At 39.1% G+C, this 16,152-nt stretch overlaps 1 protein-coding gene across 4 annotated transcripts in view; it reads left to right on the forward strand.

The window, feature by feature from the left end:
- The window catches only part of LOC136866028 (V-type proton ATPase 116 kDa subunit a 1), a 338,604-nt gene that overhangs the window by 262,282 nt on the left and 60,170 nt on the right, over positions 1-16,152 (forward strand). For all 4 annotated transcript variants that reach the window (XM_067142636.2, XM_067142639.2, XM_067142638.2 and 1 more), the window contains exon 12: positions 13,329-13,453. In XM_067142636.2, the coding sequence (XP_066998737.2) occupies positions 13,329-13,453 (125 nt within the window). The remainder of the gene's footprint in view (positions 1-13,328; positions 13,454-16,152) is intronic.

Consider the following 16,152-nt stretch of genomic DNA (forward strand, 5'->3'; position numbering starts at 1 on the left):
GGTTATTGGCATGTATACCTGGATGAAAACACTGTTAACAGGAGTAAAGTCGAATGGCCATTATCCTGTAGTTTATCACTCACATCTTGAAGAGTCAGTGCAGTCTTCCTATCTAGTAGTATGACTACTCCTCCTTCTCTTAAGCTTTCAAAGTGCACCACTCTGAAATTCACTCTTTGGTGGCCATCTTGTCTCACATAGACCAAGAAAGTTCAAGTTGTATCTCTTTGCTTCTAACTTGATATTTTCCAACTTTAAAGGATGTAGCGTTGTGCACACATTCCATGTAGCTATGTTTTCGCTTGTTGGTGACCTGGGAAGCCTTCAATTTTCCCCTGCCAGGAAATGCCAGGAAGTACCATTGTTTTCGTACTCATTTTATAACATTAACTTGGGAATATAGTGAGATGGGTTTCCCTTGCCTCCCTCACCAGCAGTTACCCACTTCTGGGAGTTTGTGTGATGAACTGATTACTTTTGTCTCAGTAGGAACCTCCACTCACTACATTAGGAAGACCAGCCATTGACATGTTATTCTGGCAGGCATCCCTTATGGTTTTACATGGTTTTCATTCCCACCTATCACAATCAGTAATTTTCTCCTAAAAATCGCCCCAAGAAGTAAGGGTTACCTAAGCTGCCAGCTGCACTGTTCCAAAAGTCTCATCGGCAGCAACTGTTGTTAAGGACTTCCCCGTGACTCTGGCAGGGGACCCTTACCCGACACCACACACCAGGTTAGTGTGCTCTGGGAATCGCATTGGCAGGGCATTACTCCCTGGGTAGGGTTGCCTCCGTGGAGAGTCCCTACTTGTTACATAAAACGATTAAATTAAGAAAAAGCCATTTTGGACTTGAAGTCATCTGAAATATTTTTAAATTGCACATGCATATTCAATTCCTGCACATATCACCACCACCATTGGTCAAATGGGATTTTACACAAACTAAATTTTACATTGCTACTGAAAATGTTGTAAAAGCATGGGGGAAAAATGCTCTAAAAGGGTGTGTTTCCAAACATCTTGTCATTGTGTCCGCAAGTGCACGCAAATCCTCCTGGGGAATGAGGTCCCGTTCTTCAACCAAAACTTCTCTCGGTTCTTGCGGGATCTCAATGTCACGACTCCATAGTCTCCGACCAAGCCAGTTTGTCCTCTTGAATTCCAACTTTATCTTCATATTGTGATCTTTCCTACTTTTATAAACGCCACTCAAACTTATTCGTCTACTAATGTCATTCCACGCCATCTCTCCGCTGACAGCTCGGAACATACCACTTAGTTGAGCAGCTCTTCTTCTTTCTCTCAATTCTTCCCAACCCAAACATTGCAACATTTTTGTAACGCTACTCTTTTGTCGGAAATCACCCAGAACAAATCGAGCTGCTTTTCTTTGGATTTTTTCCCAGTTCTTGAATCAGGTAATCCTGGTGAGCGTCCCATACACTGGAACCATACTCTAGTTGGGGTCTTACCAGAGACTTATATGCCCTCTCCTTTACATCCTTACTACAACCCCTAAACACCCTCATAACCATGTGCAGAGATCTGTACCCTTTATTTACAACCCCATTTATGTGATTACTCCAATGAAGATCTTTCCGTATATGAACACCCAGATACCTACAATGATCCCCAAAAGGTACTTTCACCCCATCAACGCAGTAATTAAAACTGAGAGGACGTTTCCTACTTGTAAAACTCACAACCTGACTTTTAACCCCGTTTATCAACATACCATTGCCTGCTGTCCATCTCACAACATTTTCGAGGTCACGTTGCAGTTGCTCACAATCTTGTAACTTATCACTCTATAGAGAGTAGCATCATCCGCAAAAAGCCTTACCTCCGATTCCACTCCTTTACATTTATCATTTATATATATAAGAAAACATAAAGGTCCGATAATACTGCCTTGAGGAATTCCCCTCTTAATTATTACAGGGTCAGATAAAGCTTCACCTACTCTAATTCCCTGAGATCTATTTTCTAGAAATATAGTAACCCATTCGGTCACTCTTTTGTCTAGTCCAATTGCACTCATTTTTGCCAGTAGTCTCCCATGATCCACCCTATCAAATGCTTTAGACAGGTCAATCGCGATACAGTCCATTTGACCTCCAGAATCCAAGATATCTGCTATATCTTGCTGGAATCCTACAAGTTGAGCTTCAGTGGAATAACCTTTCCTAAAACCGAACTGCCTTCTATCGAACCAGTTATTAATTTCACAAATATGTCTAATATAATCAGAAAGAATGCCTTCCCAAAGCTTACATACAATGCATGTCAAACTTACTGGCCTGTAATTTTCAGCTTTGTCTATCACCCTTTCCTTTATACACAGGGGCTACAATAGCAACTCTCCATTCATCTGGTATAGCTCCTCCGACCAAACAATAATCGAATAGGTACCTCTCACCTTGTCTCTTCCAGACTCTTTCTCAGCAGTCTGGAGACCTGAAGCCAAATCTCCTTTCATCTGAGAAAAGAACCTTGCTCCACTGTTCCGTAGTCTAGTCCTGATAATACCTTGCAAAATTTAGTTGTGCTGTGTTGTATGCTCGCGAGAGCTTCAGTCCTGAGGCAGATTTCTTAACTCCATACTGGCCTCCTCATAGTCTTCATCTTACCGTTTTCTCACTTACGTGAACATTTTGGACATTTGTGAGGCAATTTTTGGTCTGAACCATTGTAGTGTGATGGTCCTGCAAAATACATAGGACCAGAAATCTGGCATCCCTTGGTGACGTACATCGTCTGGGTCCTGACCCAGGCCTTCTATTATAAGTACCAAACTCCCAAAAATGTTTAATCAAACATTGAACTCTGCTGTACAATGCCCCGAGAGCATTTGCTGTGTAGCGTAAGCTTTTCCCATCTACCAAGGCTACGGCCTTTACAATTTCTTCCTGAGCGAGTGGCATCTTTATTCCACAGAATCTGTCCGTAAACTGTCGCAATGGGCATAAGTGTGTTAGCAATCCTTGACAATTGCCGATTTGAATAATAATTGAAAATAGCTGGCCGTGGTGTATTATTGTATTGGCCCACCTTACTCAACACAGTCGCAGACTTCAACAAAGCTGCAGTACATGCCTCAGAGGTGTCGTCATGGCTCCTCTGAAGAAATGTTTACCATACACCCATTATTCAGAAAATAAAAGTAATTGCCAAATTAAATGCTTCGTATAAAATTATCCCACTAGAATGTTATATTTCTTGGGTGGTCCATTCTTTATGTTGGTCAGTGTAGATAAAACTTGCTTCCCTGCCACACAGCCAAAATAACATTATTTCAAAAGGTAAATCATATAAATCTTATCTACATTACTTGTGCAAAAGTGATATTTTCAATACTAAGGCTAGGGACCCACCAACCTGCCCTTAGGTTTATTACTTTTGTTAGCAAATACCATAAATTGCAAGGAAAGCCAGGGCCATGCACTGGAATTTATAAAATATGGTGTCTCCCCAGAACGTTATTGATATTTATTGTGAACTAATTTATCTAGGTGGTTGCTCAGTGACACAGATGGCTATATAGATAACTCAAGCAGAAGTTTAGAAACATTTGACAATTTAAAAAATTTCATACCCCATGTAACTTCTGGCCTTATTGTCATAAATTTACCAGTGGTATTGCTGTGTAGGGTGTAAGATTTTCTATTCACTGATAAATCGTGGGCTGGAATTTAGATTCAGAAGTAAGTTTGAAGCAAATTAAAAAATTCTCACATTTTTGATCCTTGCATAACTTTGTCCCCATTATGGTTCCATAATCTTGGGCTGAGAGAAAATTTTAATGGTACCCCACGTGAGGCATCAGAATTGATATTTAGGTGGTCAGTAGGATACTGGTAGCATTGTAAATTTACTTTAAGAAAATAAATACTTTAAGATAATATACAGTATTTCAACGAAGAAATAGTTAAGTCTGTGCATAGTTAGTGATTCATCCCATATTCATCAACATTTCTGTTCAAATGAGTCATCTCGGCCTACAGACGTAGCTGGACATACGGTGACTGGACGTATAACACCCGGATGTATACTTCCGTATAATTTCCGTTGATTTCCTAGCCTTTTCTTGAATGATTTCAAAGAAATTGGAAATTTATTGAACATCTCCCTTGGTAAGTTATTCCAATCCCTAACTCCCCTTCCTATAAACTAATATTTTCCCCCATTTGTCCTTTTAAATTCCAACTTTATCTTCATATTGTGATCTTTCCTACTTTTGAAGGCACCACTCAAACTTATTGGTTTACTAATGTCATTCCACGCCATCTCTCCACTGACAGCTCGGAACATACCACTTATGATACAAATTAGACATAAAATTCACTAAAGAAGATGAAAGTAACAATTCGCTAAGTTTTCTAGATATAAATGTAAAGAGAGCAGGAAATAAATTTGATTTCCAGATTTATAGAAAACAGACATTTACTCCAATAACTATTAAAAACGAGTCACTCCACCCTAATTCTCACAAACAGGCGGCATTTTTGAGTTTGGTTTATAGAGCCCTAAAAATTCCACTAACAAGTAAGAGTTTAAAGAAAGAACTTAATTTCATAAAGGACTGGGCACTCTATAACAGTTATAAAATAGAGATGGTTAACAAGATCATTAATAAGATAAAATAAAATTGGCCACAAATCTCATATCAGATGAAAATAAGAAATCCAAAGTTGCAACTTTTACATTTACTAACCCAGCTATATACCAAGTCACTAATACCATCAAAAAACGAGATATTAACATTGCCTTCAAAACACAAACCAAATATTTTCTTCAATCACAATAAAGTTAATATAAATAGTAATCAATATCAAGGATCTGGAATATATAGGCTTGCGTGTGCAGAATTCAATTTTTCGTATGTTGGCCAAACTGGCCAGAGCTTTATGATAAGATATCTCGAACATGTAAATGCAGCAAATCACAAGAAACATTCTGCAATGGGAGCACAGATGCTAGAAACTGGACAAGTTTTACAACTATTGAAAGGGATTTAAGAATTTTAAGAAGAGTAGAAAAAGGAAAAGAAATCACGGAATTGGAAAACGTATACATTCATTTAGATCAGAAATACAACAAAAATGAAAACCTAAATGACGAAATTTAAATAAAGAACCCCATCTTAGTACAATTACCGGAATTAATACAAATGCCCTCCTCTGCGAACCATGTGACCTTGCCGCGGTGGGGAGGCTTGCGTGTCCCAATGATGCAGATAGCCGAGCCGCAGGTGCAACCATATCGGATGGGTATCTGTTGAGAGACCAGACTAAGGAATGGTTCATCGAAAGGGCGGTAGCAGCCTTTCGGTAGTTGCAAGGGCGGCAGTCTGGATGATTGACTGATACGGCCTTGTAATAATACTCAACATGGATTAGCTGTGTTGATACTGCTACACGGCTGAAAGCAACGGGAAACTACAGCCGTAACTAACTCCCGAGGACATGCAGCTCTCTCTGTATGAATGATGTACTGATGATGGCTTCCTCCCGGGTAAAATATTCCGGAGGTAAACTAGTCCCCCATTCGGATCTCCGGGTGGGGACTACACAAGAGGGGGCAATCATCAGGAAGATGGATACTGACATTCTACGAGTCGGAGCGTGGAATGTTAGAAGTTTGAATCGTTGTGGTAGGTTAGAGAATCTGAAAAGGGAGATGGATAGGCTAAAGTTAGATGTAGTTGGCATAAGTGAAGTACGTTGGCAGGAAGAACAAGATTTTTGGTCAGGCGACTACCGAATTATCAACACAAAATCAAACAGAGGAAATGCAGGAGTTGGTTTAATAATGAATAAGAAAATAGGGCAGCGGGTAAGCTACTACGACCAGCATAGTGAAAGAATTATTGTCGTCAAGATAGACACCAAACCAATGCCCACCACAATAGTGCAGGTCTATATGCCTACTAGTTCAGCGGATGATGAAGAAATCGAAAGAATATATGAGGAGATAGAAGATTTAATACAATATGTAAAAGGTGATGAGAATCTAATTGTGATGGGAGACTGGAATGCAGTGGTAGGCCAAGGAAGAGAAGGTAGTACAGTAGGAGAATTTGGATTGGGACGAAGGAACGAAAGAGGAAGTCGTCTGGTTGAATTCTGCACTGATCATAATTTAGTCCTTGCCAATGCTTGGTTCAAACACCACAAACGACGGCTGTATACGTGGACGAGACCTGGAGACACTGGAAGGTATCAAATAGACTTCATTATGATTAGGCAGAGATTCAGAAACCAGGTGTTGGATTGCAAAACTTTCCCAGGAGCAGACGTGGACTCTGACCACAACTTGTTGGTCATGAAATGCCATCTGAAGTTGAAGAAATTGAAGAAAGGAAAGAATGCAAAAAGATGGGATCTAGAAAAGAATGTGAGGGATTGTTTCAAGGAACATGTTGCACAAGGACTAAATGAAAAGGCTGAAGGAAACACTATAGAGGAAGAGTGGAGAGTCATGAAAAATGAAGTCAGTAGGGCTGCTGAAGAAATGTTAGGAAGGAAGAAAAGATCAACTAAGAATCAGTGGATAACTCAGGAGATACTAGACCTGATTGATGAACGACAAAAATACAAGAATGCTAGAAATGAAGAGGGCAGAAAAGAATACTGGCGATTAAAGAATGAAGTTGATAGAAAGTGCAAGGTAGCTAAGGAGGAATAGCTGAAGGAGAAATGCAAGGATGTCGAAGGCTGTATGGTCCTGGGAAAGGTAGATGTTGCATACAGGAAAATCAAGGAAACCTTTGGAGAAAGGAAATCTAGGTGTATGAATATTAAGAGCTCAGATGGAAAACCACTTCTAGGGAAAGAAGACAAAGCAGAAAGATGGCAGGAGCATATCCAACAGTTGTACCAAGGTAAAGATGTAGATAATTTGGTTCTGGAACGTGAAGAGGCTGTTGATGCTGATGAAATGGGAGACCCAATTTTGAGGTCAGTTTGACAGAGCTGTGAGTGACCACAATAGGAACAAGGCACCTGGATTTGATGACATTCCCTCTGAATTACTGACTGCCTTAGGAGAAACCAGCATGGCAAGGTTATTTCATTTAGTGTGCAAGATGTACGAGACAGGAGAAGTCCCATCCGATTTTCGGCAGAATGTTGTTATACCTATTCCCAAGAAAGCCGGTGCTGACAGGTGTGAAAACTAGCGCACCATTAGTTTAGTATCTCATGCCTGCAAAATTTTAACACGTATTATTTACAGAAGAATGGAAAAACAAGTTGAAGCTGAGTTGGGAGAAGATAATTTTTTTTTTTTTTTTTGCTAGTTGCTTTACGTCGCACCGACACAGATAGGTCTTATGGCGACGATGGGACAGGAAAAGGCTAGGAGTGGGAAGGAAGCGGCCGTGGCCTTAATTAAGGTACAGCCCCAGCATTTGCCTGGTGTGAAAATGGGAAACCACGGAAAACCATTTTCAGGGCTGCCGACAGTGGGTTTCGAACCTACTATCTCCCGAATACTGGATACTGGCCGCACTGAAGCGACTGCAGCTATCGAGCTCGGTGGGAAGATCAATTTGGCTTCAGAAGAAATGTAGGAACACGTGAAGCTATCCTGACTTTACGTCTGATCTTAGAGGATTGAATCACGAAGGACAAGCCCACGTACATGGCATTCATAGATCTAGAAAAGGCATTCGATAATATTGATTGGACCAAGCTATTTATGATTCTGAAGATGATAGGGATCAGATACCGAGAACGAAGAATTATCTACAGTCTGTATAAAAATCAGTCTGCAGTGATAAGAATCGAGGGGTTTGAAAAAGAAGCAGCAATCCAGAAAGGAGTGAGGCAAGGCTGCAGTTTGTCCCCTCTCCTTTTCAATGTTTACATAGAACAGGCAGTAAAGGAAATCAAAGAGAAATTTGGAAAGGGAATCACAGTCCAAGGAGAAGAAATCAAAACCTTGAGATTTGCCGATGATATTGTTATTTTCTCTGAGACTGCAGAAGATCTCGAGACTGCTGAATGGTATGGATGAAGTCTTGGGTAAGGAGTACAAGATGAAAAATAAATAAGTCCAAAACAAAATTAATGGAGTGCAGTCGAATGAAGGCAGGTGATGCAGGAAATATTAGATTAGGAAATGAAGTCTTACAGGAAGTAGATGAATATTGTTACTTCGGTAGTAAAATAACTAACGATGGCAGAAGTAAGGAGGACATAAAATGCAAACTAGCACAAGCAAGGAAGAGCTTTCTTAAGAAAAGAAATTTACTCACTTCAAACATTGATATCGGAATTAGAAAGATGTTTTTTGAAGACTTTCGTGTGGAGCGTGGCATTGTATGGAAGTGAAAACATGGACGATAACTAGCTCAGAAAGAAAGAGAATAGAAGCTTTTGAAATGTGGTGTTACAGAAGAATGCTGAAGGTGAGATGGATAGATCGAATCACGAATTAAGATACTGAATCGAATTGGTGAGAGGAGATCAATTTGGCTAAATTTGACGAGATTAAGAGATAGAATGATAGGGGGTAAGAACGGTAGGGGTAGACCAAGGTATGAATATGACAAGCAGATTAGAGCAGATGTAGGATGCAATAGTTACGTAGAAATGAAAAGGTTAGCACAGGATAGGGTGGCATGGAGGGCTGCATCAAACTAGTCTATGGACTGATGACTCAAACAACAATACAAATGCTTAAATCTGATAAAAATAAATTCTATAAACATTTTAATCCGACAAAAGTTAATGGCTTATTGATGCAAACTAACTCAACTCCTCCCCTTACTTCTCCTAGGCAGTCCCCTCCACAATCTACTGCAGCTATCAATGCACCGCCTATGTTCACTTCCCCTTCCCAGTCCCCGCCAAAACGTAAACTCGTCCACACTCATATAATACAAGGAGTGCAAACAGAACAAGTAGTTCTCAAGAGGCTAGGAGTAACACTAGACAATTATGCAGCAGAAAGAAAAGTAAGTGATGATTCTTTTGATAAGAAGTTTATACAGAATTATAATCAAAACCTTAAACATATATTTTTTATTTTCCATTACAGATATACCAACAAGCCCAATTTGGAACATACGAGAACCATTCAAATTCTACCTCACATTAGAAAATGTTTATTCACCAACAAGTTTGTTCATGAACAATATTCTCGTATTAACAACATAAAATTAATGCCAATACGTTTTGTACAAATGTTACTCCAGCAACATCGAGAACAAGTTAAATGTTCATAACATAGGCAATTATCAACTGTAGAAAATGAATATAGTTAACAAAGTTTCAACGACAATCATACAAGTTAAGCAACATTGAAATAATACAATTAGCCAGATCTCAAAAGGTTTTTAAATAGGTGGTATTAACAAAATTATAAGAATTTGTGTCACAAATAGATCTTCAGTATGGACAAAAAAGGAAATTTATAACCTGCAACATACTGCTTAGTCGAGCAGCTTGTCTCCTTTCTCCCAAGTCTTCCCAACCCAAACTTGGCTGGCTCAACTTGTAGGATTCCAGCAAAATAAAGCAGATATTTTAGATTCAGGTCAGATGGACTGTATCACTATTGGCCTACCCAAGGTTTTTGATAGGGTAGATCATGGGAGACTACTCATGAAAATGAGGGCTGTTGGACTAGACCAAAGAATGATTGAAAGCATGGCTAAATTTCTAGAAAGTAGAACTCTGAGAATTGCAGTTGGCAAAGAATAGTGTTACAAAGGAGTTTTTTTCTTTTTTATTATTATTATTATTATTAATTTTTTCTTATATAAATATATGAATAAATGATACAAGTAAAGAAGTCGAACTGCAGATAAAGGTTTTTGCAGATGGCATTATGCTGTATAGAGTATTAAATAAGATACAGGATTGGGAGATCAAAATGACCTCGACATTAGTGTGAGATAGAGAGCAGCCAATGGTATGATGGCAAACAGGGTTAAGTCAGATTGCAACTTTCAACAAGAGGAAAAGTCTGTTCTGTTTTAATTACAGTTTTGTAGTGGAAGTACCTCATGATAACTATTAAGTACCTAGGCAAGAAATTCATTTCATTGGGGTAATCACATTAACAGAATTGTAAATAGAGCATATGAGGGTATTTAGCGGTTGTAGTTAGGATGTGAGGGAGAGGGCATATGTCACTGGTAAGATTCCAATTACAGTATGATTGCAGTGTATGGGAATATCACTAGGATTACTATATTTGAGAATTAGAAAAGATCCGAAAGAAAGTAGGAAGATTTGTTGTGGGTGATTTCAGACAAAAGAATAGTGTTACAAAAATGTCTGGGAGAACTTAGTTGAGCAGTTTGTCACCTTACTGCTTAGTGGTATGATCCGAGCTGTCAGCAAAGGGATGTGGAATGACATTAGTAGACAAATAAGCTTGAATGGTGTTTATAAAAGTAGGAAATATATTTATGGGAAGAGGAATTGGGGATTGGAATAATTTACCAAGGGAGATGTTTGATAAATTTCCAACTTCTTTGAAATCATTTAAGACTATGTAAACAATTGCCACCTGAGTGACAGCCATAAATAGGGATCAATGGTGGCGGTGATGAGGAAATCAATAGTTTTTCCATAAAAGAATCCCACTGCAAATTTGCTCCCTTCCCTGTCATGGCTATATTTTTGGGTGGAAGATGGGAGTTTGGACCATTTTCTTATGCAAATGTAAGGTGTCAAATGCTTAATATTTCTACATCTTTACCATTTTCATATGTCTTTTGTTCAGAGTTATTAATTGCGAACCAATTCATATACCTCGAAATCACCTTTTTTTAAGCTCCCCTGCAGCTGAGACCGACCTGGCATCAGGATTTTATTCATGTCTCACATATCCAATCAAACTGTACCTGAACCATTTGGCTCATATCTTTAATTCTGGAGCTGTAAGCCCAAATGCGAGCTCATGAATTCTTAATGCTAAGGTTCAAATTGATTTAAACTGATCTTATAGAGGTCATCACAGAACAACATTGAGCTGTGGTGAGTCTGCAGTGCACTGCAGGGGAGCTGCTAGGAATTTGCATGCCAAATATAATCATGTTTTGGCATTGCCTACCTTATAATACAAGGCCTGGAAATAGAGCCCGTAAAACGCTATGGAAGTGGTTACACTGAAGTTCAATGCCGGGCCGCTAGGATCGCTATCTTGCCCCCTGTCGACCAGGCTCGCGCCTTTAAACGTGTTCATTAACTGAGTTGGTTGTGAATGTATTATGTATTTGTCTGATGTTAAGCATTCGCAGTTCCAGTCATGGTTTATTCACGAGAAATTAAAGGTAGTGGAATTTCGTTTCACAAGTTTCCAGTGAATGTTCCTAAGTTTTGATCCGAGTTACGTCATAAGAAACGGGCGATCCCAAAATGTGTCACTGGACTTTTTTAAACTATGCTACCGTGACCGGCAATCATTTAAGAGGCATCTTCAACGTCAGAAATCTTAAATTAGAAAACCAACGAGGAAAATAATTTGCTCAACAAATTTCACGAAAATGAATGTAGCAAGAGCTAAAAATATTGTATTTTCCCCTGAAACAATCTCTGGTTTGTAAAGTATAGAGGTGGTTTTGTCCTGAGAGCATAAAATACAGTTTAAAATAAGCCATTTGTTTTATGGAGCATTTTATTAAATTGTTCAATGCGCATAACGTCTGCAACACCTCACATGGGACATATTCAGGAACGAAAACAAACGAGCATCTTTTAACCGGGCGAGTTGGACGTACGGTTAGGGGCGCGCGGCTGTGAGCTTGCATCCAGGAGATAGTGGGTTCGAATCTCACTGTCAGCAGCCCTGAAGATGGTTTTCTGTGGTTTCCCATTTTTTTTGCTAGTTGCTAGTTGCTTTTTACGTCGCACCGACACAGATAGGTCTTATGGCGACGATGGGACAGGGAAGGACTAGAAGTGGGAAGGAAGCGGCCGTGGCCTTAACTAAGGTACAGCCCCAGCATTTGCCTGGTGTGAAAATGGGAAACCACGGAAAACCATTTTCAGGGCTGCCGACAGTGGGGTTCGAACCTACTATCTCCCGAATACTGGATACTGGCCGCACTTAAGCGACTGCAGCTATCGAGCTCGTAAGTTTCCCATTTTGACACCAGGCAAATGCTGGGGCTGTACCTTAATTAAGGCCACGGCTGCTTCCTTCCTACTCCTAGGCCTTTCCTATCCCATCGTCGCCATAATACCTATCTGTGTCGGTGCGATGTAAAGTCACTAGCAAAAAAAAAGCAACTTTTAGTACTGAAGATGAACTCCTCAGTTGGTTAATTAATGATTTCCTGTCATATATTAAGAAACTTAAAATGCATTCAGAGAAAATAAAAGAGAATCATGAGAGAAATGTATCGGGCATAGATCTTGACTACCCAGTCCACTGTGGCCTGCGTAAACTACCTCATAAGTATACATTTGCATTATGCATTGATGAGGAACCTAACGGGCTATGACATCGAGCTCTTCTTCAGATGCCTAAGACGCCAAGCGGAATACAATGCCATTATGGTTCGTGTGGCAAAAGAAAAAACAGACTGTAAAGGCTGTTTAGAACATATCTGTCCTCCAGCTACTCAAAGTCCAACATTGTGTCTTATTCGTTTTCAAGATCGAGGAGCCCCCAGATACCGAAAATCGTCTGTGGCACTTCTGCATTGAATTGAACGACGGAATTTGTCGCTTCCGCTACGCAGTACTTGTCCCAAAGAGAGTTACTAAAAGGTGTACGTTTATTTTTTTGAAAGACATGTTCAACAGTGAAATTAAGTGTGGGAAGTGTAAAGGCGACAAACCACCTTTTTCTACTATGAAAATTTCTGAGACCTCTGTTTGACGAAATTGCTTTGAGCCACTCAAGTAGAAGAGAGAAAGTTTTGAAACTTGATAAGAAGCCCCTCAGAAGGAAAGTTTTGAAACTTCAATGACATATGCAAGCCAATGCAGCACTGCTCTATAAATAAAGTACTGTCAATACTCGCAAAAACATTCAGTCCTATTTATTTAGGATATACTTTACTTATTGACATATACGGCCATGCAAATACAAGGGGGGCAAGTCCGCGATCCTAGCGGCTGAATGGTGAACTAGGAAGCAACCCGTTTCCACGAGTGCATTTCAAGGCCTTGTATTATAGCGTAGGCAACGTGTTTTGGTATGTATGGCTGGCTCTCAGGAGTGAATTGCAGTTTTAATGTGAGGTAGAAAACCAAACTATCCTTGTTAAATACGTAATTTATTTTGTGTGAATTTCTTAAGTCCTTTGATTAAGAATTGTGCAGAATCTTTGCATCACAAACGATTGGTCTGTTACAGGTACTTCCAGAAGCCAATGAGCATCTTCTGTGAGTTCATCCCTCAGATCATCTTCTTGACATTTCTGTTTCTGTACATGTGTATCCTGATGTTTATCAAGTGGGTGGCGTATGGTCCTCAAAATTGTGAGTATAATGTTTTGACTTCTATTCATTTTATAATGTGCACACTTTTATGTGTGGGTAAGTTGAAACAATCCTTACTAGTATATAAATCTAAATGTTTGTCTGGTTGTCCTTTCTCTCACGTAAAAACTTCTGTATCAATTCAGCTGAAATTTGGCAAGCTTATAGTTTACTATCTCTTAAGGAGACCTTGAAGTGAAAGAAAAAGTCGAGTTACAGTAAATTGTTTCCCCCCCCCCCCGAGGACCTTGAGAATCCAGGGGTGTGTGCTGTGTGCGTTTCTTTTTTTTTTTTTTTTTTTGCACATGCTTTGTCTGATGAAACCAAAATAAGTAAACATTAGTCTTATAGACAAAAGAAGCATATATACTGTAATATAGGATTTAGAATTAAATTTTGTATACAATTGCTCATGTGCATTTTATTTGTATTTCGAACAGTTTGCCAGAAAATTGCACTTTTCTAAGTTCTAAAGGAGTATTTTGAGAATATGGCAGAGATCACTCAGAGGTTTAACGTAGAGTCAGAGAAACTGTAAGTAAAATGCATGCAGCAGTTTTGTAAAATCCTCCATGGAACTACACATTAAGGAATATAGTTTAATTATGACTAGTAATAATCAGTATTATCACTTGAAGTGTGTAGGGAATCTCACATGCTTCAGTAATATGAAGCTTTTCTTTAACTGTAAACAACTTATAATGATAACTCACACCAGCCATCCTAAACACATGCTACTACTTAAACTGACGCCTCACAAATGACATGTACTTGTCATGCTTCTCGCTTGTGACAGGAACCGAGTACCTTACAGCTGGGGTGAGTGGCTCAGATGGTTAAGGCACTGGCTTTCTGAGCCCAAGTCGGCAGGTTTCTGGCTCAGTCTGGTGTTAATCGAAAGTGCTAAAATACATCAGTGCTGTATCAGTAGATTTACAGGCACATAAAATAACTCCTGCAGGACAAAATTCTGGCACCTCAGTATCTCCAAAAACCATAAAAGAACATGATAGAGGCTTTTGGGCTTATGCCTATATCATGTCTATAAGTACGGGCCGTGAAAACATCAATGGCAACCATAAAAGAAGTTAGTAGGACATAAAACCAATAGCATTATTAACAGTTGCCTACAGACGGACAGAAAAATGCCAATTTCCAGATTTCTGTACATCAGGAGCACTGTACCAATCCCAATGCAAATAATATCTGCATCACTTCTTCTGCGAATCTGTTGTGAGATGGGTATCAGCTGGACATCCTCCATGATTCTCTGCCTGAGCATCTTGTTTCAGTTGTTCATAACTTCTACTATGCTTGGCATCTGTTTACGTTCCAAACCTCCTTCTTCCTCATCCTCTTCTGCCATCTATTTTTCCCTCCATCACCCTCTGTTAAGATAATTTCTACATAGTATGTGACCCAACCAGGATATTTTCCTTTTCCTTATTTTCACCAGGTGTTTCTTCTCTCCTATTCTTCTTAGGACATCATTTCTCACTGTATCCGTCCACTTAACTTTTTCCATCCTTCTCCACAAAATTTTCCAAATACTTTGTATCTTTCATTCTTTCTTAATGTCCATGTTTCATCTTCATATGACACCACACTCCTCACAAAACACTTTACAAACCTCTTTCTTAAATCTGCATCCCACCTTTGCCAAAGTTTGAAGTAAAAGAAATGTGCACAGATTATTCGCTTATATACCGAAGAAGTCAAAACTAGTTAGGGCATTTTTGTGGGGACCAAAAATATGCTTAAAAAATGAAAAGTCACACTGTTAAATTTAAGGTTAGGTTTCAACATAAACGTTATTATAAAAACAAAGAATAATGAATAGTACATTTCAAAAACACCAACATAGTAAAACCTCAAGGAAAAAGGTTCTTAGAAACATGAACTCTGCTAGTCAGTACTTGCATAAAAATAAACAAATGCACAAAAATGGTAAAGAATTTTATTCAGAATAAAGAAACATGTTTAAATCTACAGAGTAATTTGCACATTATCACTTGTATGTAAGAAACTTAGCTAAAGCAAACATGATACATAACATCGCACATGTCCATAGCTTCTACCTCTGCCAAATGTGTTGGTACTGCTGTACAGGTCTCGCCGCTTTAATTTTCATCCTCAGGTTCTGGCTCATTATTATCTTTATCAGTTATCTGTTCATGAAATTTGTTTACTGTCTGCACTTCACAGATGGCAACATTGTCATCACATTCAATATATGTGGCAAAATTCACCTCTTCATCTGTTGGAGCCAGTAACCTAGATGTTAGCTCCCTTAATCTGTCAAGCGGTACATTTCTTTCGAGGAAGGACTAACACATTGGCACATTTTCCATAAGGTACTAGGAAGTAACATATAGTGTGATATTCTTGTGTAGTATAGTATTTTTATCAGGTTCAAAAGTACAGAACATGTATCAAGCTGTCAAAAATGATCATAGTACGAAGGGCAAGGCGTCTGGCTCACTGAGGAAAGCAATGGGAACTTACGGTGAGATACTTTTAATTGGTCAGGTATTTTGAAAATATTCTAGCGGATTATTTAAGTCTTCAATTTGTACATTCAGTCCAAGTTGCCCCGTAAATGTAAATCTTGGCCGTTCAGATCCTATCTTTGTCCATACATCAAGCAGAATATCACCGCTAGTGCTACCGTCGCGTTCACTTCAGTTGCTTTCACCATT

Source organism: Anabrus simplex, chromosome 3 (genome assembly GCF_040414725.1).
Source record: "Anabrus simplex isolate iqAnaSimp1 chromosome 3, ASM4041472v1, whole genome shotgun sequence".
NCBI classification, from domain to species: domain Eukaryota; kingdom Metazoa; phylum Arthropoda; class Insecta; order Orthoptera; family Tettigoniidae; genus Anabrus; species Anabrus simplex.